The 22,766-nt window shown below is 38.6% G+C and overlaps 1 protein-coding gene across 1 annotated transcript in view; it reads left to right on the top strand.

Moving 5' to 3' along the window:
* Window positions 1–22,766, top strand: part of pkd1l2b (polycystic kidney disease 1 like 2b) — a 38,022-nt gene that overhangs the window by 6,993 nt on the left and 8,263 nt on the right. The window contains exons 10-23 of the mRNA XM_051696616.1: window positions 1,979–2,119; window positions 2,210–2,359; window positions 11,424–11,548; window positions 11,700–11,820; window positions 13,163–13,285; window positions 14,903–15,125; window positions 15,481–15,674; window positions 16,844–17,074; window positions 17,721–17,822; window positions 18,386–18,564; window positions 19,023–19,169; window positions 20,284–20,483; window positions 20,601–20,809; window positions 21,557–22,111. Of these exons, the coding sequence (XP_051552576.1) occupies window positions 1,979–2,119; window positions 2,210–2,359; window positions 11,424–11,548; window positions 11,700–11,820; window positions 13,163–13,285; window positions 14,903–15,125; window positions 15,481–15,674; window positions 16,844–17,074; window positions 17,721–17,822; window positions 18,386–18,564; window positions 19,023–19,169; window positions 20,284–20,483; window positions 20,601–20,809; window positions 21,557–22,111 (2,700 nt within the window). The remainder of the gene's footprint in view (window positions 1–1,978; window positions 2,120–2,209; window positions 2,360–11,423; window positions 11,549–11,699; window positions 11,821–13,162; window positions 13,286–14,902; window positions 15,126–15,480; window positions 15,675–16,843; window positions 17,075–17,720; window positions 17,823–18,385; window positions 18,565–19,022; window positions 19,170–20,283; window positions 20,484–20,600; window positions 20,810–21,556; window positions 22,112–22,766) is intronic.

Below are 22,766 nucleotides of genomic sequence, written 5' to 3'. Positions count from 1 at the left end.
TCCATTATTAAATTGATCTGACTCCAATTGTATTAGACCTCAAATTTAGGTTGAGATTCTAATTATTATTGATTGTTATTAATAGTATTTATTTACATTTTTATAATTTTTTATAATTTAGATACATTTTTTTAGTTAATTCTAACTTTTAAATTGCACTCGTTCATTCAGATTCCTAGTCACTTGTGTCTATATGCCGGCCGGATACACGTGATCATTTCACAAAAAGAGGTAATCGACTAATACTATTCTGACAAGTCGCTCCCTGCGTACTTTTATCTAAATAGTAATTTTGTTTAGTCCCCCTAGGTCTGCATACACTTAATTAAAGTAACTATTCTCAGCCAGAGGGAGTGACTAATACTCTCTGGTTAGTCCGAACAACGCTACCGTAACCAGATGTCACTTTTAATTAGTCTCCACAGTTTCCAATATACTCTTGCCCAGAACAAAATTAACAGTAATCAGAGGTAATGACTAACATTATTTAGGCGAGTCGACCAACATTATGTTGTTCTAAATAATGGTTATATTTAGTCCCTACATTCTTGGTACACTTAGTTAATGCCAAATAGTTAGTAAGAAAGCTAAGGTCCCAGAAGACATTAGTTTGTACTAACACTGATCACAAATCTGCTGCAACTAGGACTTAATATTATCTACTAAAGCCAATAATTTCATAATAAGTCAGAACAGAATCAAGTTTAACCTTTTATTAGTCAGGTAAATATGTATCATGCCAATAACATAATCAATACAAAACATCCAATGCTCAAAGATGAATCTTAAGAGTAATAGATCCATACCTGACTTCAGCAAGTATGTAGTGTTGACCCTACGGGAATTTATAGCTACAGGAAATTCCACTGAAAATGCACTAAGTTGCCTTAAATACCTGGACCATCAAAACCAAATGGTAAACAAAAGTAATGTGGGAATGAATAGATTCAGGGACTCAGGAGGTGGTAATTTACAGTATACTGAGGACCTCTGGTAGACACACCTCCACAGCAGAGACATAATTTCTCTAAATACCAAATCTTTGTTATGACCAAGTCTACTGCTGTGGGATTGAGACTATAGTACCAGTCGCACTAAGACCTTTTAAATTATATCATACGTGAATATTAAAATCCCTGGCATTCACAAAAACATATTTTTATACTGTCATTTTGAGTGATTTTGAGATAGGAGAGATTGGAGGAGGTAGTGGAGGAGGAGAGACATACTGTATGTTGTGAGGGATGCTGTGAGGAAGGCATTCACTCTGCAGGGTGTTATATCTTAGGTGAAGATGTAAATTGTGTGATAGTGTCTGTGTGTCTTTTCCCACAAAGTCTCTTTGTTCTCCAGGGAGTTCTGCCCTCTGAATGCAGACCCCTTGGCACCCCGCCTTACAAGATTTGGAAGAACATCTGTTATTTTGTTGTACTATTCATCGTAGTTTTGTAGGGGTTACCATCACAGTGAAGTGTGGAGCTTGAGCCTTGGTTGAGAACCAATACATTTTGAGTATTTTATGTATTGCTTTATCCACTGAAAAACTGCTGTGCTAAACATAGCATTGTGACCAAGCTGCACTCAGTAATGTTACCACTAGCATGTAATTAGCATGCTAATTTTTCATGTCACTAGCTAGCATATCACTTTGAGTTAATTTGACAAGTTACATTTTGTTGGGTTTAATTCAGTTAGATTCCCTCTACTTGAAGTATTTAAGTGTAAATCACATGGTAATTTTAATTCAAGAGAACTCATTTTAAATGTGTGGAACCCCATGATTGAATCAAGTTTACCCAAAGAGTTCTTTTTTGGAGTGTACGTTAAACTCTTTTGGATTAAATTTGGGATAATGACCAGCTGTCTGTCCATTATACCTTACATAATTTTGATTTAATGATGAACAAGTTGAAAATTCAGTTTTGTGCAACCTCATTTTATGTGGAATACTAATTTACAATACATTTTTGATTTGCAGTTGCGAGAAAAACTGCTTTCAAATATATGTGCAGCTTTCAACAATTCTAACCCAATCCAGCAATCCATAGAAGTTCAGATGGTTGCTAATGCTTTGAAGAACATTGTTGAAGTGGAGGAAGAACTGAATACTAATGCTCAGGTATTACTGACACTTAACACATCATTTGATACTGTATGTGCTCAAACCATACTGCCACATAACTGCTGATGTGACATTTTTTATTCACAGTTGCAGGCCGGTTGTATCCTAGTAAATATCGGTCACGCCCTCAATTTCAATGATCTGACTCAGTATAACGTTACTGAGCTAATGGACGCAGCCACACTCATTATTCAGTGCTCTAGCCACGTTCTTGCTGCGTTTCAGCGGACAAAAGAGGTAACTTCTCAAGAAATATTTATATTAATTTTTGTCCACCACTGTGGAGATTTGTCTTTGGTATTGTTTATACCTGGTATTAAGACCCATCTTGGCTGATCCAATCAAAAGTGGCCAGGTGAAATACATCACTGTTTACACTAAGTAGTAACATGCATCTAAATGCATCTCCTGTAAAATCTGCTTGTGGTCAGATTTTGAGGGGAGGGTCTCTGATTTCATGCATACATCACTCACTATGTCAGTGTATGACTGTGTGTTTACAATTCGCAAAACCTTAAAAATAAAGTGCAAAAAAGATAGCACAGTTTTACTCTCTATTATACTTTGTTTCATATACTGTAAGCACAAAAACGATATTTTGATAAAACAGAATTCTCAGTTATTTTGGTACTTCACATAATCTGTGTCACTGCATGTTGATATCAGGCACACTGAAGAAGTTATGTGACATCTTATGCATGTACTGTATGTGCTTTTTCATTTTTTCAGTCAGATGGTTATCCACTTTTTAAACCCTTTTAAAATGTTACTTTCTAAAAAAAAAAACTTTGTATCGCAATGGATGATTGACAGGTGAGTAGACAGTCATTTGCAGTCTGGGATGCATCATTCAGGATGGATCAGAGTTTACACTGCACATGCAATGTGTTCTCATGCATTTTCGACCACCTCCGGCTGACGTTGCTATAATTACATTTTTGCAAACTGAGTTTTACGTACTGCGTTCAAAGTTTTGTCGCAGTTTCCTGGTGACATTTCACTACAGCATCTGTGCATTTTATTCACTATAACACAAATTATGACTACAATGGCTGATTATGACTTTATAAACACTTACTTTTCGCACTACTACTCACACACTGCTATGTTATGATATTGAAACACTTTGACTATAACGCTATATCATTTGAAAAACAATACATTTTAACGCTCGTACTACAGACCAAACTACTTTTACACCCTTATTCCTATATGATTATCTTGCGTGGTAGCTCACCTGATAGAGTGCTGGACTTTGGACTCGGAAGACCTCAGTTCGAGACCTGTCAAGCAAGCACGAAAGCTGACACGTGAGACGAGAGTGTTATAGAAGCAACACTAAATGACGTGGTTGCTTCATAAAATGTTATTTCCATGTCGCATTTGCTATTGGTTAGGTTTAGGTGTTGGTTTAGAGAAAGGATGTATGTTTTGTTTACCACTCATGTTTATTTTAGGACACTTTTGGTTAGACTTAGGTTAAAGTTTTGGGTTAGGGAGGTACATTTTACTCATTAAAACCGCCATCTAATATTCAATCAATCAATCAATCAATCATTTTATTTATAAAGCACAATAAAAACAACAATACTTGACTACTGTGCTGTACAACCACGTATACAAGAAGACATGACAATCAGAAATGAAACACAAAACAACACACAATACACTCTAAGGTTTATTATAAGCCAGGGCAAAGAAATACCTCTTTAGCTTTGACTTAAATTCAAATATTGTGGAAGCAGATCTGAACTATATTCACCTTAAAAACCTCAACTGATTACAACATAATTTCACTTGCTTTTGCCACCCCCTGCTGGACATTTCACTGGAAACTGCAGCGAAACTTGTAACGAAGCATGTCATTTAGCAAAAATGTTGCCACGGTCACGTAATGTTCATAAGATCAGGCTGAATGTGGTTTTGATCGTCTGAGACGAATCTTAATACTAAATCAACTAAGTGGCGGCGTAGTACTCACTACGAAAGGAAAGTAGGGCAATCCTTCCCTCCGCTAGCCTGTGGGAGACCCTTGGGCAAGGTCGGGTACCCACTAAGCCCCCCCCCTAGGGCCACGAGAAAACCCACTGCCTTGTAGGTCAGGTATGGAAACCGAAGGCTATGGGATGAAACACCCAGACAGAAAAGCCAGGCCAAGAGACAACCTGTAAGGGCGGTTGTGCTCGCGAACTCCGCAGCTCCTCCGGCCAGTCTCTGTGACCACTACATTGCTGATCTCATCCTGGATCCCTTTGCCAGATCAATATGCAACCAGTGGTGGAGTGGTCTACTCTGACATCTGGCAAAAATCAGTGTATCCTTAAAGTCTTGCGTGCAAGCCTATGAATCATGAACTCCAATAAATACCCATACTGGCAGGACGTCGCCCAGGATAAAAAGGTCCACCCAACTAACAGACAAGACAGTGAAAGACCAGAACGCAGAAGTGCAATCATATCGCATGAACTTGCTAAATACAAAATTGACATAGCAGCACTCAGCGAGGTCAGATTTTCTGAGACCGGCAGCATCCAAGAGGAAGCCAGATACACCATCTTCTGGAGTGGCAAGCTCTCTGGAGACAGGGCTGAGTCGGGAGTGGCCCTGGCTGTCAGAAATGACCTTGTGCCAAGACTGACAGAGGAGCCGAAACCAGTAAATGACAGAATGATCACACTGAGACTGCCTCTAACCAACAGCCGATATTGTACATTAATAGCTATCTATGCCCCAACAATGACCAACAGCCAAGAATCCATCAGCAGATTCTATGACAAGCTCAGCCAAACACTAAGAACCATACCTAACTCTGACAAAATCCTCCTCATGGGGGATTTCAATGCTTGAGTGGGGCAAAATCACACCACCTAGCCGAAGGTCTTAGGAAAATTTGGATGTGGCCAAACCAACTGAATAGAGAGCTCCTGCTCTCCCTGTATATGGAACATGAGCTAGCTATCACAAACACATGCTTCAAACACAGACCTGCTCATAAATCCTCATGGATGCACCCCATAGACTATATCATCACTCGCCAGCACGACCTGGCCGACATTCTTGACACCAGAGCAATGAGAGGTGCAAACTGCAGCACTGATCACATGCTGATCAAGTCAACCACTAAGCTGAGGGTGCGAAAGAAAATGAAGAAAACAAAACCAAAAACCCAAAGACTAAATGTCATAAAGCTCAAATGCAGCAACACACGCCGCAACTGCATGAAGCATTTGTCCCGTCTGGATCTGTGGAAGCATGGTGGGACGCCTTCAAGTCTGCTGTCTACGAAGCATCTAAGACAACATTGGGCGTTGCCACCAGGAAACATGAAGACTGGTTCGATGAGAACGACAAAGAACTGGCTGCACTCATAGCCATTACGAACACAGCTCGAGTCAATCTTCTGAATCGGAACACACCCTCAAACAAGACAAAATACAGGAATGCCCACAAGAAACTCCAACAAAGGTGCAGGGAACTAAAGAACCAGTGGTGGACAGCTAAAGCAGTAGAGCTTCAGGAGCATGCTGATAGGAATGACACAAAAGGTTTTTACCAAACCAACTGGTACCTGACCAACTGCTGGCAAATGACAACCAAACGCTGCTCACTGAGAAGCGGGACATGCTCAACAGATGGGCAGAGCATTTCAACATCCTCCTCAATGAAAGCACCTCTGTAAGCCACGATGTCATTGACAGCATCCCGTAGTCTCCAATTCAACATTGGATGGATGAATGTCCCGACCAAGCCGAAGTCTTGGAGGCCATCAATATACTGAGTGATGGCAAATCTCCCGGTGCAGATGGACTCCACTCCAAGGTAATCAAGCATGGAGGACAAAAAATGACAGAAGCACTCTATACCATCATCAAGGAAGCGTGGATCCATGCTAAAGTTCCACAGGACTGGAAGGACGCCAGATTGGTGACAATCTTTAAAAAGGGTGATAGATGATTGTGCGGCAATTATCACAGTATATCACTTCTTTCTATACCAGGAAAGGTTTTCGCGTGTGTCCTTCTAAACAGACTGTCCTCATACGCAGACACCCTGCTGCCCGAGGCCCAGTGTGGCTTCCGCTCTGGTAGAGGCACAGTAGACATGATATTTTCCCTCAAGCAATTACAGGAAAAATTTATAGAACAAAATATGCCACTTTACATGGTCTTTGTGGATTTCACGAAGGTGTTCGACACTGTCAATAGAGATGCTCTCTGGAAAGTCCTCCGGAGAGCTGGCTACCCCAAACACTTCACCGACCTTATCGCTGCCTTACACTCTGGAATGAAAGCCTTAGTCAACATGAAGGGAGAGACCTCAGACCCATTTGAAGTCAACAATGGTGTGAAGCAGGGCTGTGTGCTCGCCCCGACACTCTTTTCGATATTTCTCTCTGCTGTCCTGGCCCATGCTTTCAAAGGCCATGAAGAGGGTGTGCGCATACAGACAAGAACAGGTGCAGACTTGCTTAAAGGGAATCAGCTCAAAGCAGCCACAAAAACCAGGACAGTAGTAGTACGTGAACTCATGCTCGCTGACGATACCGCATTTGTAGCCCATACTCACAGAGATGCAGAGGATATCATCTTTCATTTCATAAGGGCAGCCAGAGCCTTTGGTCTGAAGATCAATATCAAGAAGACAGAAATGATGTACCAAGCACCTCCTGGCTCAAATGACATGGGCAGCCAAATTCAAATAGATGGAGAAGACCTCACGCAAGTGCACCAGTTTAGGTACCTCGGCTCCACTGTCAGCTGTGACAACAAAATGGATGCAGAGCTGGAATTATGGAAATCAAAAGCCTCAGCAACCTTTGGAAGACTAAAGGACAGGGTCTGGCAGAACAGACACCTCACCTTGAGAACAAAATGTACAGTATATTGGGCCATTGTGCTCCCAACACTTCTCTATGGGGCCGAATCCTGGACTGTATACAGGGATGCTGATCACAAGCTAAATGCTTATATGATGAGGCAGCTCCAGCAGATAATGAACATCAAATGGTGGCAACACATACCAAACAACTCCATCCTGGAGCGTGCAACTTTACCAAGCATGTATGAACTCCTTGCCCAGCTAAATCTGCGATGGACTGGTCATGTCATCCGGCTAGATGGCCACCGACTACCCAAACTAATCCTGTACTCACAACTTCAAGAAGGGTTTCACAGCAGAGGCGGACCTAAACTGCATTACAAAGACACCATCAAACGAAACCTAAAAGCAAAACAGATTCCTCTCAACAGCTGGCAAACTCTCGCCAAAGACAGAAATTTGTGGAGGAAACAGATTCACAGGATGACTTCATCGGACACGATGGACAGCTGAATGAATGAATACTGGAACCGTTAAGTATTTTGAAGTGAAAAAACTAAAAATAAAATAAATAAATAAAAAAAATCTAAAAACACAATGGCAAATCCAAAAACATAATAACAATTCAGAAACACAACAACAAATCATAAAACACAACGGCAATACCGAAAACAAAAGAGAAAATCAGAAAATGCAACACCAAATCCAGAAACAAAACAAAAAGGTAGAAAATACAACAGCAAGACAGAAAACTCAACAGCAATTCAGTCGAAATGGAAAGGGTAGGTACAATAGCTTCTCACCTGATTGGCTGTGTGGAGAATACCTAGTCTTTCCTTAGGACTGGTTCTCTGCCCACTCGCAATTATTTCAAAATTCATTCCAAATGCTCAATTACTGAAAATTGTGAGTGGTTTGTCACTCAGTAAAACAGTAATGGGACATTTTAAAACACAGAGAGCAAAAACATTGAGCAAGAAAAGATAGCTTTAAGTATGATGTTAATCTATGGCGCTAAAACGCAGGTGTCTAAGCGTTCATTCAGTTACGTTTACATTTAGTCATTTAGCATACCCTTTTATCCAAAGCGACTTAGAAATGAGACACATACGTAGCAAGCAATTTGTCATACAAAGTTTAACAACATCTGCAGTATAGGACTGCCAAGTTCTCACAGTGGCTGGATTAGTAAAAATGCCAGCACAGAAGAAAGAGACAGCCAAGGATTATTATTATTTTTATTTTTTTTTTAACATTAAGTGCAGGTTAAATGCAGTAGTAAGTGAAATTAGTGTGGGTTGGTTAAGTGCTCGTGAAACAGATGTGTTTTGAGCTGGTTCTTGAATGTTGAGATGGTAACAGCAGATTATGTGGAGGTTGGAAGTTCATTCCATCACAGAGGAGCAGAGAAAGTGAACAATCATGAAATAGACTTCAAGCTTCCTTTTGATGGGACCACCAGGCGTTGCTCTTTCATATACCACAGAGAGCGAGTTGGAGCTTAGACCTGAAGAAGTGAATTGAAGTAAGAGTGTGTGGTTCCACTGGCTGTCCTGAAAGCCAGAGTCAAAGCCTTAAAATTGATGCGGGCAGCTACAGGTAGCCAGTAGAGTGAAATAAAGAGTGGGTTGACATAAGCCATTTTTGGCTGATTGAAGACCAGATGCGCTGCTGCATTCTGGACCATCTGCAGTGGATTAATTGTGTTAGCTGGAAGGCCAGCCAACAGAACATTGCAGTAGTCCAGTCATGAAATGACCAGAGCTTGGACCAGGAGCTATGTAGCATATTCAGATAGAAAAGGTCTGATTTTCCTGATGTTGTAAAGCATGAATCTGCTAGACCGGGCGGTTGATGAGATAGATGTGTGCCGGTAAATTAAGCTGGTCATCTACCACCACTCCCAGGTTCTGGGCTGTTCTGATTGGTGTTAGTTTAGTTGAGCCAATATACTGTAAATAGTCTGTGGTCAACAGATGGGTTGGCTGGGATCACAAGGAGTTCTGTCTTGGCAAGGTTGACAATTGACTTGCATATTCTAACATAACAAACACTGTTATTAAAAAAGCATTTTCACATTCTAAAGGTTACAGTAGACTGCTGACGTGATGGCTCACGTTCTATATTTGAAGCCAGCATGTCCAATTTTGAGTACAGTGTTCGATTATTTTAGAAATAAAAATTGCTGAATTTTTACCAAGATATTATTTTCATATTGTAAAGGTTGTAGAAGGCTGCTATTAGATATGCTGATTTACTCTAGGTGAGATTTTCCCAGGATGTGGAATTATACATATACAGTATTCAATGTTTTTTTTTTTTTTATAAAAAAAAAAAAAAAAAAAAAAAAAAACAATGTTAGTCATTCACACCACTGGCAGCCTGTCATAACCTCTGTAATGTAAAAATTACATCTTGGTGAATTTTAGTGGTGTTTTTTCAAAAATAATTGAACACTGTATCCATATAATTGGATATACTTGGAAAATCTATCCATTGGCAGCAACTGGAACCTTTATAATTTAGATTTTTTTAAGTTACTTTTTTATCTCCTTTTCTCCCCAATTTGGAATGCCCAAGTCCCACTACTTACTAGGTCCTCGTGGTGGTGCGGTTACTCACCTCAATCCGGGTGGCGGAGGACAAGTCTCAGTTGCCTCCGCTTCTGAGACAGTCAGTCCACGCATCTTATCACGTAGCTCGTTGTGCATGACGCTGCGGAGACTCCCAGCATGTGGAGGCCAACTGCCGAGAACCGCTAATTGCGACCACAAGGAGGTTACCCCATGTGACTGTACCCTCCCTAGCAACCGGGCCGATTTGGTTGCTTAGGAGACCTGGCCGGAATCACTCAGCACACCCTGGATTCGAACTCGCGACTCCAGGGGTGGTAGTCAATGTCAATACTCGCTGAGCTTCCCAGGCCCCTATAATTTTGATTTAAAATTTTTTTTTAAACAACAGTGTTTTATAAATTAGAACATGCAAGCTGAATGAACGCTTGGACGCTACCAACATTTTAGCACAGTTTGTGGACTTTAAGACGGTCCCATACACATAGGGTTGCCAACTGTCCTGTAAAATACTGGATCATCCCATATTAAAGATAAAATGTTGCATTCCGTATCGAATCAATATGAGACGCGATTTGTCTCGTATTTTAGCTGGTCAGATGGTGTCACGATTAAGTTGTTCCAGATCGCTAATTCAACATTGATATAAGTTGGAAAATTTGCCTGTTTTGGGTAAGGGACTGTATGAAAAGTCCACAAATGGTGCTAAAACTGAGGATTTTTTTCTAAACAATATATGAATACAATCACTGAGTCATAAAGACAAGTACAGGTGAAGGAAAAAAATAAACAAATAAAATAAATAAAAATTATTAAAAATAAAATAAAAAATACATATAAACCAACCAAAATGTATAATTAAGATAAAGAAGATAAATAATTTAAAAAAAAATAGCAATATTTTTAATGTATAAAAGATGTATTTTTTTATGGGTCATGGGTCAGTAAAGTTCTAATTTTAGCATATAAGAAAGGATATGCAATTTTTATTGATAATGCATATTAACTCAACGAATTTATTGATAAAACTGTGGAGGATGTGGTTAGGGACCATGAGACAATAGATGAACGTAGTACCTAAAACTAACTTTTCCCACTCGCTGTTTTTACTCTCTGTGTAATAAAGTTTCCTATTACTGTTTTCCCGAGAGAAAAAACACTCCAAATGATTTCGTTTTTTGGTCAGTGACTTTTTGGCATGGATTTTGATATAATCAGTGAACCAATCTTAAAGAAAGTACTAGGTCGCATTCACACAGCCAATAAGGTGAGAAGCTATGGTACCAACCTTTTCCGTTTCGACTGAATTGCTGTTGTGTTTTCTGATTTGCTGTTGTGTTTTCTACCTTGTTGTTTTGTTTCCGGATTCGCTGTGGTATTTTCTGATTTGCTCCTTTGTTTGTTTCTGTTGTGTTTCTGAATTGTTATTTGCCGTTGTGTTTTTAGATTTGTTGTTTTGCACTTCACGGCACCGTAGTTAAGAAATCAGAATCGTTAAGAGGGATCGGAACCGTAAAATTCCTTACGATTCCCAACCCTGTGCACAGTGAATTTCCACAATGGCACTGGTAACTGAAAAATACTGTATTTGAATTATGCAGCATCCAGGCCACTAGGTGTCAGTGTAAGCCAGTGTAAGTCACTTTGACATACTTCAAAAAAATTACTGAGTGCACCTTTAAAAACAACCTACTTTTTTTAGAAATGTTGCCTTTTTTAAGCAAAATTCAACTTTGTATCAAGACTGTATGACTTCCTAGTTAACTTTCCACAATCTTTTTTCTCTAACAATTACCATCCTTAAGATTTAAAGGGATAGTTCATCCAAAAAATTTGAATTCTATAATTATTTGCTCACACTCATGTTGTTCTAAACCCATATGGCCTGATGAGTTCTTATTGCCTTTCAGGAAGAAATCGCAGATTATATGTTCAGTGCTGTGGAGTCTGTGCAAAAATTCTTGCTAAGTAATAAAGGGCCAGATGAGGAGCCAGTCATTATAAACTCCAATCATATCAGTGTTTCTGCCTACAGGTAAGGCAATCAGAATACAGCACTGCAATTAATGGAAATACAACTGAATATTGACAAAGTGTGTGTGTGTGTGTGTGTGTGTGTGTGTGTGTGTGTGTGTGTGTGTGTGTGTGTGTGTGTGTGTGTGTTTATTTTGATTTTTCTCGGCTAGAGTGTCTCCAGGTAATGTCCATACACAGTACTTTAACATCCAGAATGTCAGTTCATCCACCTTCAGTCTTCCAAATCTGGGCCCTGATGTGCTGCCTGTGAATGAGCCAGTGGATGTGAGAGTAAGTGACTTTTAGTCAGAAAAGGTTATCAAACTAAATAATGTATCTAACCCTTTCCATTAATTGGGCACAAGTTTGTGTCCCATGACTAATTTTATCTCATTTTATTTTAAAGCATTGGAGGCAAAGATCCGTGTTTTTGCTGTATTAGAAATGAAAAACTATTAGATATGAAAAAAAAAAAGAACAATTAGATATGTTAGATAAACTTCTACCTAACATACAATTAACCTAGCTTGAACCTACTGTAGCTAGTTTTAAACACATCACATGTCTGTAACCACTTTATTATATGTAACTACAATATGTAGTAACTACAATAACTAAATTTGCAACCCTGTTACCCATGCAGCCGTAGAGATAAAAAAAAAAAAAAAAACATGCTAGAAAATAACAAAAATCACACTAATCAGGATTTTAAACTGTATTTTAATGATGTCCCAAATTTTTAAACAGGGTTGCAAAAATTACAAACCTCATATAACATAAATGGAAAATAAAACAGCCTCCTAAGTTTGACAATCAACATTTTTCGAAGATTAAACATTGCTTTCACTGATTGTTTCTTGAAAACAAAAATGACTTAAAAGGCCATATTCTGTACCCTATTCATGGAAAGTGCCATCTAGTGCCAATCTAATAAAAAGATTTGTTGCCAGTTTGGTTAAGGGATAATTCACTCACAAATGAATATTCTGTCATCATTAACTTGCCTTCATGTTGTTCCAAACCCATAAGAGTGTCTTTCTTCCATTGCATACAAAAGGAAATATTAGACTGAATGGTAGTCTCAGTCACCATAGACCTTATTTATAGCAGTGCCATATTTGACAGGAATGACATTGAGGCTGTGAGGTATACGTACAGTCTCTTTAATTAGCTGTACTGTAATTTATAGTGTTATTGGATCATTCTGCTGACAAAACATTGAAAAAACATCTTTCCAAGAACATTCAGTAGACCAAAAAATCCAGACAACATGAGTTGTGATAAATCAGATGTGATCTAGGAGCTTTATACAGCTTTGTTCCGTGAATGTCATTAAAGAGATGGTAAGTCCATCCCTCACAGCCTCATTTTAATTCCTGTTAAAGATGGTGCTACTGTGAATAAGGTAAAGTAAATGGTGACTGAGGCTGTCATTCTGCCTAGCATCTCCTTTTGTATTCCAGAGAAGATAAAAAGGTAATACAGGTTTGGAACACCATGAGTAAAGAAATAATATATAGTTTATTTGATGTTGTACCAATATCATTACTAGGGATTCTTTCCTTACACATTATACACATTAATTAATGTATTCCATAATACATTATGCATATATGTCCTCTTCTTATTACAGCAATCCAATTTTTATATTAACCCATGGATTGAAGATGAAAATGTTAATAGTGTCATAACAGGATTTTCCCTCGCCAGAAATGGCTCGGACATTCCAGTGGCAGACCTCACTGAGGAGATAGAGGTAAGATGCTTAATGACCTGTACTGCATTGACATTAAGGGATAGTTCACCCAAAAATGTAAATTCTCTTATTATTTACTCACCATCATGATATCCCAGATGTCTATTACTTTTTTTCTTCACAAGAACACATTTGAAGAAAATTAGAAAAATATCTCAGCTCAGTAGGTCCTTAAAATGCAAGTGAATGGTGATTTCTCTTTGAAGCTCCAAAAATCACAGACAGTCAGCATAAACATCATCCATACAACACCAGCTGTTCAATTAATGTCTTCTAATGCAACATAATCACTTTTGGTGCGAAAAAGATAAATATATAAGTACTTTTTTAACTCTAAATCATGCTTCCGTTCTGCAGTGGTACGCGCGTGTGACGCAGTCGTGTTGGCACGTGAGACACGTGAGAACTGACGCACGTGCGACACAGCCGGAAGAGCAGCGCTGTTTACAAGTGAAAAGGAAGAATGCTGTACAATCTCTTGGTTGGAATTGGTTTATATCTGCATTGATCTGTTTCTTTACTCACAATGGTGTGTTTGTGTGCTCATCCTGGATGTCTCAACCGAGTGGAGAATGTTAGATTACGTTGGTATCGTGGCAACGCGAATACGTCACACGAGAGACCGCTTGGACTCCACCCTCTCCGGAAGCAATAATTTAGAGTTAAAAAGTAAATATACTTCAATATTGATCTTTTTTTGCACCAAAAGTGATCGTATCGCTTTAGAAGACCTTCATTTAACCACTGGAGTCATATGGATGACGTTTATGCTGACTGTCTGTGATTTGTGGAGCTTCAAAATCAGACCACCATCCACTTGCATTTTAAGGACCTACTGAGCTGAGATATTATTAAAATTTTCTTCAAATGTGTTCTAGTGAAGAAAGAAAGTCATACACATCTGGGATATCATGAGGGTAAGTAAATGATGAGAGAATTTTCATTTTTGGGTGAAATATCCCTTTAACTATGTTGCAGGAACCTGAGGAACTTGAAAAAAGATGTGTAATATCTGTGCCACTGGTACTGCCAAACTGAATTGCAAATATAACAATAATACAATAATAAGAATAAAATATTAATAACTGTTTTAAACAGGTATAAAAAGTATTTTTACAATAAAAAACTTACATCTCTTTCAAAAGAAAAATAAACTCACCAATCTGACAATCTTAGCATGTACAAATTCATTGCAATTCATTATGTTTGAATACTACAACTGCATGTTATGTTACATTTTTCATGGAGGATGTACAAAGCATGTTATGAATTAGAAATGTTGTTTATGATGAGTTCTCAGAAGATTATGGAAAGTCATGAAGTATCATCCTGATACATCAATGTTAAGTATGTTTTTGTATTATTTTATTTAAAGGGTCTTGGTGTCTCTCAGGCCATAAACAGAACATGAGAGTTATAGGGGTAGATTATCCAAAAATGTAAACTCTTTCAACATTTACTCATCCTCATGTTATTCCAAACCCATATAACTTTCTTCTCTGGAATACAAAAGGAAATGTTAAGCAGACTTTTTGGGTGAATATCCCTTTAAATAGTGAAGAGGTTTTTTTTTAATGCACTGGGCCCTGATGAAATTCCACTCTGCTCAATCAACAGATCTTCATACCAAGGCTGGATAAAGGAGCGAACAGCACGGTTCTCGATCTGAGAAACTACAGCACAATGATCATCAATGTGGCAACTCCCAACATAAATCTGGTTTTTAAGTTAGACCCCACTGAAGATTTAAATCTACTGGTATTACTAGGTTATCAGGTTTATCCTACTACTGAAAACTATGCAGCTAAAGTTATACTTCCTCAAGAAGGGAATACACAAGGTGAATCATTTGCTAATGCTTGAAATAACACAATGATTTGTTGTTAAAGGAATAGTTCCCAAAAATGAAAATCTTGTCATTTTTTACTCACCTTAATGCCGCTCCAAACCCGTATGATTTTCTTCCTTTTGTTGAACATAAAAGGATAGAAATGAATAGTGACTCCGGTCTGTCAAGGTCCTAAAAACACTAAAACACCATAAAACCACAGAATAAGCAATCCATATGCATTAAAGGTCTTCTGAAGCTATTCACGCACTTTGCGTGATGAACATAACAAAATCGAAGTAATTTTTGGGTAAACTATTACTTTAACAATGGAAAAGGTTACAAAAACTTTTCATCTTTTTGTCAGAGGAAAGGTACACATGGATAGTGAGCCCCAGAGAAACAGCATTAAACACAGGCGATTACTACCTTCTGATAAGGCCTATTGTTGCTGCCGGTGTAAAGTCTGTAAATGCCTCAGTAACGATTACATCCATTGGTGCTCGGTGCACTTTCAGGGCGGAGACCTCTGCGTCCAACTGGAGGGACAGTGGCTGTAGGGTGAGCTCCATAATTTTTTCAATTAAAAAAGACAAAGATGTTGCACCAAAGTCAAGTCACTCAGCGGCCATATTCATAATGCCTCCGGGCACTGTTATCTGTCATGCAAGTACACCTCCTATCTACTTAAATGGGGAAAGACCGAAATCTCCAAAACAGTTGGTCAAGATTACATTCAAAATAACAGATTTCAAAGGTGCGCTCATTAATTTTTCAAATATTTAATCTTGGATTTAGGCTACACTGACACCTAGGGGCCTGGATGTAGTAGCATATAAGTAGTTAATAACCGGTTAATTTTGTTCTGATAATTTTTTAATGAAACCAAAAACCAAAGGGTTTATCACAGTCAATGTTCTGAAAAACACCACGTCCTGTTGCCTCAAAAAATTAGGCTTTTCTCTTTTTAGTAGAACATAAGCATGCAGTTTGATTCTGAAGCACACCGCTAGATTAATAACCAATGTAAATTTTTTTTATAAAATAATCATTCAGCCCGCAAAAAGTCCGAACGCGTCCACGAAGTGTGTGCGTGCATGCAGGAGATTTAGACTATTAATTAATTTTAGATGGCCAAATGAATATTTGAACTTTTTTTTATGATATATTAAATATAAAGAATACATTTATTGAAAAGATGAAAAGACTTTACATTGGCTACTGTAGACTATGTTTGCTATGATTTCTATCCTGAAAATACTGTCATTTTAAAAAGAACATTACTAACCCTTCTTTTATTTCGTTCTAACCGATTACCATTTGGAAAGAAGGCTACGGAATGCTGGAACCAGAACGAAAAAATACCGTTTCTGTTCAGAACAAGTTGAAATGAAAAATCCATGAGCAAAAGTGCCTATAACAGGGTGGTTACTGAGATTAAGCGAGTAGTATTTGGTATGTAGTAGTAGTATGTCGTCTCAACATGGCAACCCCCATGAGGGGACCCCCTCCATGAAGAATAAAACAGCTTTTATAAGGTTACATTGTGGAGCCTTCATCTCATGTTAGTGCTCATAATTTTATACAATTCAAAATTACTAATGATATTTTTAGGAGTAAAAAAATGTTAATGAGGAAAGAAATTTCTGAGCGCACCTTTAACATTCAACAGCTCTCAAAAGTAATGAAACTAATGAGATTACACTCTGTGCTTTATTTCTCTATTTTAGGTTGGCCCTAAGACGACTGAAGCTTTTACTCATTGCCTGTGTACACATCTAACTGTTTTTGGGAGCAGTTTCTTTGTCATGCCCAATACGGTAGATCCGTCTCAGTCTGCTCAGCTTTTTGCCAACTTTGCGAACAACCCAGTGGTAGTGTGCTTTATAGGAGCAATCTTCTTAGTGTATATCCTGACAGCAACATGGGCACGAAGGAAGGACCTACAAGACAAAGCCAAGGTCTGTCTAATTTAGCTGGTTTTCTCAGGTCTATTCTGGGGCAGGTAAAAACAATAGGCCTACTAAGTGCAAATAAAAAAATGCAACTACCCATGTAATTGTGTATAGTAAGGATAGAAAAGCATAAATAAATAGGCATATCAACTTTTTAAAGGGATGAGAAAATGCTTTTAATTTCTTTTGTAGTTGACATTAAAGGCTGCGTGTCCAGTCAAACTCCGTGGCATTTTGGCGCAAATTCATCTGGTCCCTTGGCAGAAACTAGCCAAATTACTGTAGGCAGGTGCAAACATGGACAGGTTGTGTGGCATGCCCTTATCCAAAAAAAATCAATCAACAAAACTACACAAAGTAAAATAAAATATGACCCAGACTAATGTATTCACTTGTAACAAGGATAAACATAGTTTTGTGTGGTTAATTATTAGCGACTGAAAGCATAAAAACATTAAACTTCCATTTTTTTGCTCTTTTTTATGATAAAAAAATTTCAGCATTGTGTTGGGTTGGCTGCTTGATGTCTAATAAAAATCTGGGCCCTCATCCTAAAGTAAAGCCTGTTGAGAACCACTGTTTTAAAGCTCTACAGTTGTCAGCTGAAATATATTTGTCATTAGAAATCTGCTGTTTTTTTTTCTCTCAAAAGGTCAAAGTTACAGTTCTAGAGGACAATGATCCCCTTGCAGAGTACCGTTACTTGCTGAAGATCAGCACTGGGCATCGAATTGGATCATCCACCTCATCACAGGTTAGCACATGTATAAATAAGTGCAGGGATTTTCAAACTTTTTAATGCCAAGGACCCCCAAATATTATGTTTCACTTTCAAGAGACCCCCTTCCTAGAAAATAAAGGCAGCTACATAATACATTTTTATGTAAACCTACCCATTTATACTCTCTTAGGGAAAATAGTAATATTAAGAGTGTTGTTTCTGAAAATAAATAAATAAATAAAAATTATATATATATATATATATATATATATATATATATATATATATATATATATATATATATATATATATATATATATATATATATATTTTTTTTTTTTTTATTACACATAAGCCAAAACAGATTTTTAAAATTGTATGTGAAAAATAGTTATATAAATAGTTATATAAAAGTATACATTTATAATCAGTTATACATTTTGTAAAATCTTTTGATTTTCTTTCTAATTTTCTGCACACCCCGTTACCCCCTTGCAGCTCCTTGTTTGAAAACCCCTGTATTAGTGTACACCCTTCTTCAGGAATTCTAATCATGTGCTGTTACATGTAACTCTGCAATGCCATTGCCACTACAGGTGATAGTGACTCTTCAAGGTACAGAGGGAGAGAGTGCACCCCATCATTTGAATGACCCTGAAAAGCCAGTGTTTGAAAGGGGGGGAGTGGACTTGTTCTTGCTGACCACACCCTACTCACTGGGAGAGCTGCAGAGCATTAGACTGTGGCATGACAACACAGGGGATCATCCTGCTTGGTAAACTGGTGTAAAAGGGATCACCGAAAAATTTAAATATATGTCAAAGCTAACAGGGAATGTTCTCAGAACTTTGGCTAACATTTTTCTAAAAGTTCTGAACAAATGTTCTTGCAGTAATGTTAATAGAACATTCTTTCAATGTTTTGAACATTCTTTCTTGTTTTAGCCACATCCTTTAGCATTTTAACGATATTCATACATCATTAGTGGAACATTCTTTAAACTTTATTACATTGTGAGAAAATTTTTTTGTAAAAAATTAAATAAATACTGGACATTTTGTACATTCCCAGAACTTATAAATATTGTTTTCACAACCTAATGCGAACGATAGGAAAACATTCTTAAAACATAAAATTGTTAGCTCACCCTCAACTATTTTTTCCCTTTAATGTACATAAAGATTATAGGTTTGAATCTAACATGTGCTTGACAAAATTTGGTTTAATTGTCAGGTATGTAAACACAGTAATGGTACAAGACATGCAGACTGATCAGAAGTGGCACTTCCTGTGCAGTTCATGGCTGGCTGTTGATATTGAGGAGTGCACTGTTGATAAAGTGTTTCCTGTAGCAACAGAGATGGACCTGAAAGGCTTTAGGTGAGCTCAGTATCTCTAAGTAATGCAACTGTTTCAAGGTGAAGTGTAATTTTTGTACCATTAGCGTAACCAAAGGGAATTGCAATCTGTTTGTTTGAGCCAAAGAGGTCTGTAATACCTGGAGAACACTATTCATTGACATTCCCATTCATCTCAATGGTAGTTGCCTTGTCCTGAAGTACACAATTTGAAATCTGACATATTCGCAATCAGAACGCTCACGCCCTTTACTAGCAACTATCCTGAAGCCAGCGTCCCACTAGCAGACTCAAAACAACTTGATTTTGGCAGAGGGGTGTCACACATGCAGACTTTTTTGCTGACATCTCACTATCTTCAGTCGGAGGAATGACACACTTGCCTGAGGTGGAGGGGTGACAAACATACCAACTCACTGCAACTCTCTCTCTCTGATTCTGTCCCGTGGAGCTCGCTGAAATAACAACAGGAATACCGCTAAGCATAAACAATTGCATAAGAGTGATTTAGGATTTGATTCATGGGGTAACTTTACCTTGTGAAAGTGCGTGATTGTGTGTTTATCCCCTCGAGGTTTGCCCTAGCACGTATTTGTCCAAATGCAGCTTTCATGGAGTACAGAAATTAAGTTAAATAAAAACAGACTGCTGTGGCTCTGCTTTTTAATTTCATAATCATTTTAGTGTAGTAGAAAAACGCTTGATTACAGAAGCAATATGGATTACAACCAGCGTTTGTGATGATATGAAGCTGAGTGCGATCACAGATGAAAACATTCAGATAAGTCTTGTCAGCTCTTCAGTAAAAGAAGAAGCTCATTGGTCATTTGACGAGAAAAAAAGAGTGTGTTCCAGCGACAGAAGGATTTTTTGTCATGTTGGATCCTTTTTTCCCATTGCTGGATCCATTGACTCAGCATGGAGTCCCGACGGTCAAGTGATTAACAACCTCCCGCTGTCAGCTCTTCACCTGTAGTGCTGAACCGGGCAATTTGCCGCTTCATCACAACTTGTTTGAAAACAGACAGAAAACAGTTTTTGCAGTTTTGATAGGTGCTGCTTGTGGTGCAGAACTCACACATTCACCTTTAAGAGTATGTTTGTAAATGAGTCTAAAATGACTTCACTTTCTGCAGCAACTTATTCTTCATGAAGACAACCACAGATTTCTGTGATGGTCACATCTGGTACTCTGTGGTCAGTCGACCCCCCAGCAGTAATTTCACCCGAGTGCAGCGTGTCTCCTGCTGTTTCTCAATACTGCTCTGCTCCATGTTGACCAGTATCATGTTCTATGGGATTCCCACAGACCCCTCAGAGCAGACCATGGACCTGGGTATGTCTCATAATAGTGACATAATCCTATGATGTTCATAGACTGCATAATGTCAAAACATAAACCGATTTTTTGTTTTTTGTTTTCATGCATTGATTCCATCTCTTTTACCCAAAGGTCAGATCCAGCTCACCTGGAGTCAGGTGATAATTGGGATCCAGAGTTCCATTATTGTGTTTCCGGTCAACCTGCTAATTGTGGGTATCTTCAGACATGCACGCCCTCGAAAGAAGACAACAAAACAAAAGAAACATAAGCTGCCTGAACCTCTTCAGATGGAAAAAGACTTTGAACAGAACAATGTAACAATACATTTCCTCATCAAAGTAAGCCTTCTAAGAGTAATAATGAACATTATCTTTATCTTTAGACAAAAACTGTTTCAGGTATTCAGACAGACAGATGGACGGACAGACGGATGGACGGACGGATGGACAGACAGACAGACAGAAGGATAGATAGATAAAAACATGATAGATTTGTTTTTGAATTAATGAACAATCACTCCTTTATTTTACTCTATTGGGGGTTAAACATTAACAGATACATTTACACTAAATACAACAACAACAAAGAAAATTACAGCACACCCTAATTTATTTAACCGAGGCAAAAACCTAGAAACAAACAACAGCATTCAGCTAAATATTTCAGGATATAAAAGAAGACCTGGAGACTTCTGCACAGGCACTCAGATTGGTGACTTGTTTATTTGAATTGTTTCATGTACATGAACTGTCTGAATGGACCAATTCAATAGAATGATTCAGACTTTTCAACACTATACAGGTATATTCGAGAGGAGGCAGTATAGGTTAGCGTGTTTCATTATTGCAATCTGTTTGGCTGTAAAGCTTCGTGCAAAATACAATGAGACATAAAAAGAGCGATGCAGTGTTTTGGCACCTACTTGTTGCAAAAAGTTGCTTGTTACTTGAAAAGCTAGTTAGTAACTACATTGCATGGCCAAACAAACATGGCCATATACCACTGTACTTTCTAGTGCATTTTGTTAGTGTTTATTATCTCATTGCATGAATTGTCATTGAAATATTTCCTGATTTTTTTATTAGGACATACAGAGAATCTCATACTTGTTTGCAAATGCCATGAGATGCTCTGTCCCCAAAAAAGTGATACACTGTGAAAAAGCCGACATCATCACTCTACTGTCAGAGCTGCAGAACCTCATCGAAGAACAGCACTTCAAGCACAAAAACGAAGCTTCTTCTGTATTCTGGACCTACATCCATCATCTCTACAAACAACTGGAAAATGTGGAGGGAGAAGTGAAGCTGCTGGGGCCTTCAGGCTTTTCTAGGCCTGGGTGCTACAGCCAGGTTTTATTGCAGGTCCAGAGCATTAAGAAACTGCTGGAAAGTAATTTTTCCTCCAGACCTATTAATGAGCTGCGTACTGGCAGCTCAAACCCCAAAAAAGATAGAAGAGGTGGTCTGCCCTGGTGGTTTGTGTATGTGGGATGGTTTCTTGTTTTAGCCACAAGTGTGGTGTCAGGATATTTTACCATGTTGTATGGGCTAAAATATGGGAAGGATCGTTCCATCAGCTGGATTATCTCCATTGTGATGTCCTTTACTGAGAGCCTCTTCTTCACCCAGCCTGTAAAAGTAAGGAGCTGCAGTCACACAGCCATATACACTAAACGGCCAAAAGTATGTTGACACTCCCATGTAATTACCATGTTTGGCTATTTCTGCTACACCCATTACTAACAGGTGCTGTTAGGGTTAGGTTAGATTGGGGTCAGGGTTAGGATTAATCAAGCAAACAGCTCTGGGCCTGGGTAGCTCAGCGAGTAAAGACGCTGACTAACACCCCTGGAGTCGCGAGTTTGAATCCAGGGCGTGCTGAATTGGCCCGGTTGCTAGGGAGGGTAGAGTCACATGGGGTAACCTCCTTGTGGTCGATATAATGTGGTTCTCGCTCTCGGTGGGTCACGTGGTGAGTTGTGTGTGGATGCCGCGGATAATAGCGTGAAGCCTCCGCTGTAATGCGCTCAATAAGCCACGTGATAAGATGCGCGGATTGACTGTCTCAGATGCAGAGGCAACTGAGATTCGTCCTCTGCCACCTGGATTGAGGCAAGTCACTATGCCACCACGAGAACTTGGAGCACATTGAGAATTGGGCATTCTAAAATGGGGAGAAAATGGGAGAAAATAAAAAATCAAGCAAACAGCCCTACAATCTCCTTAGACAAACATTTTTAGTAGAATGGGGCCCTTTTCCTATCTCCATATTAATGCCCATGGTTTTGAAATC

The sequence above is a fragment of the Myxocyprinus asiaticus genome, chromosome 1, assembly GCF_019703515.2.
Source record: "Myxocyprinus asiaticus isolate MX2 ecotype Aquarium Trade chromosome 1, UBuf_Myxa_2, whole genome shotgun sequence".
Lineage (NCBI taxonomy): Eukaryota > Metazoa > Chordata > Actinopteri > Cypriniformes > Catostomidae > Myxocyprinus > Myxocyprinus asiaticus.
This window is presented reverse-complemented; position numbering and strand designations above follow the sequence as displayed.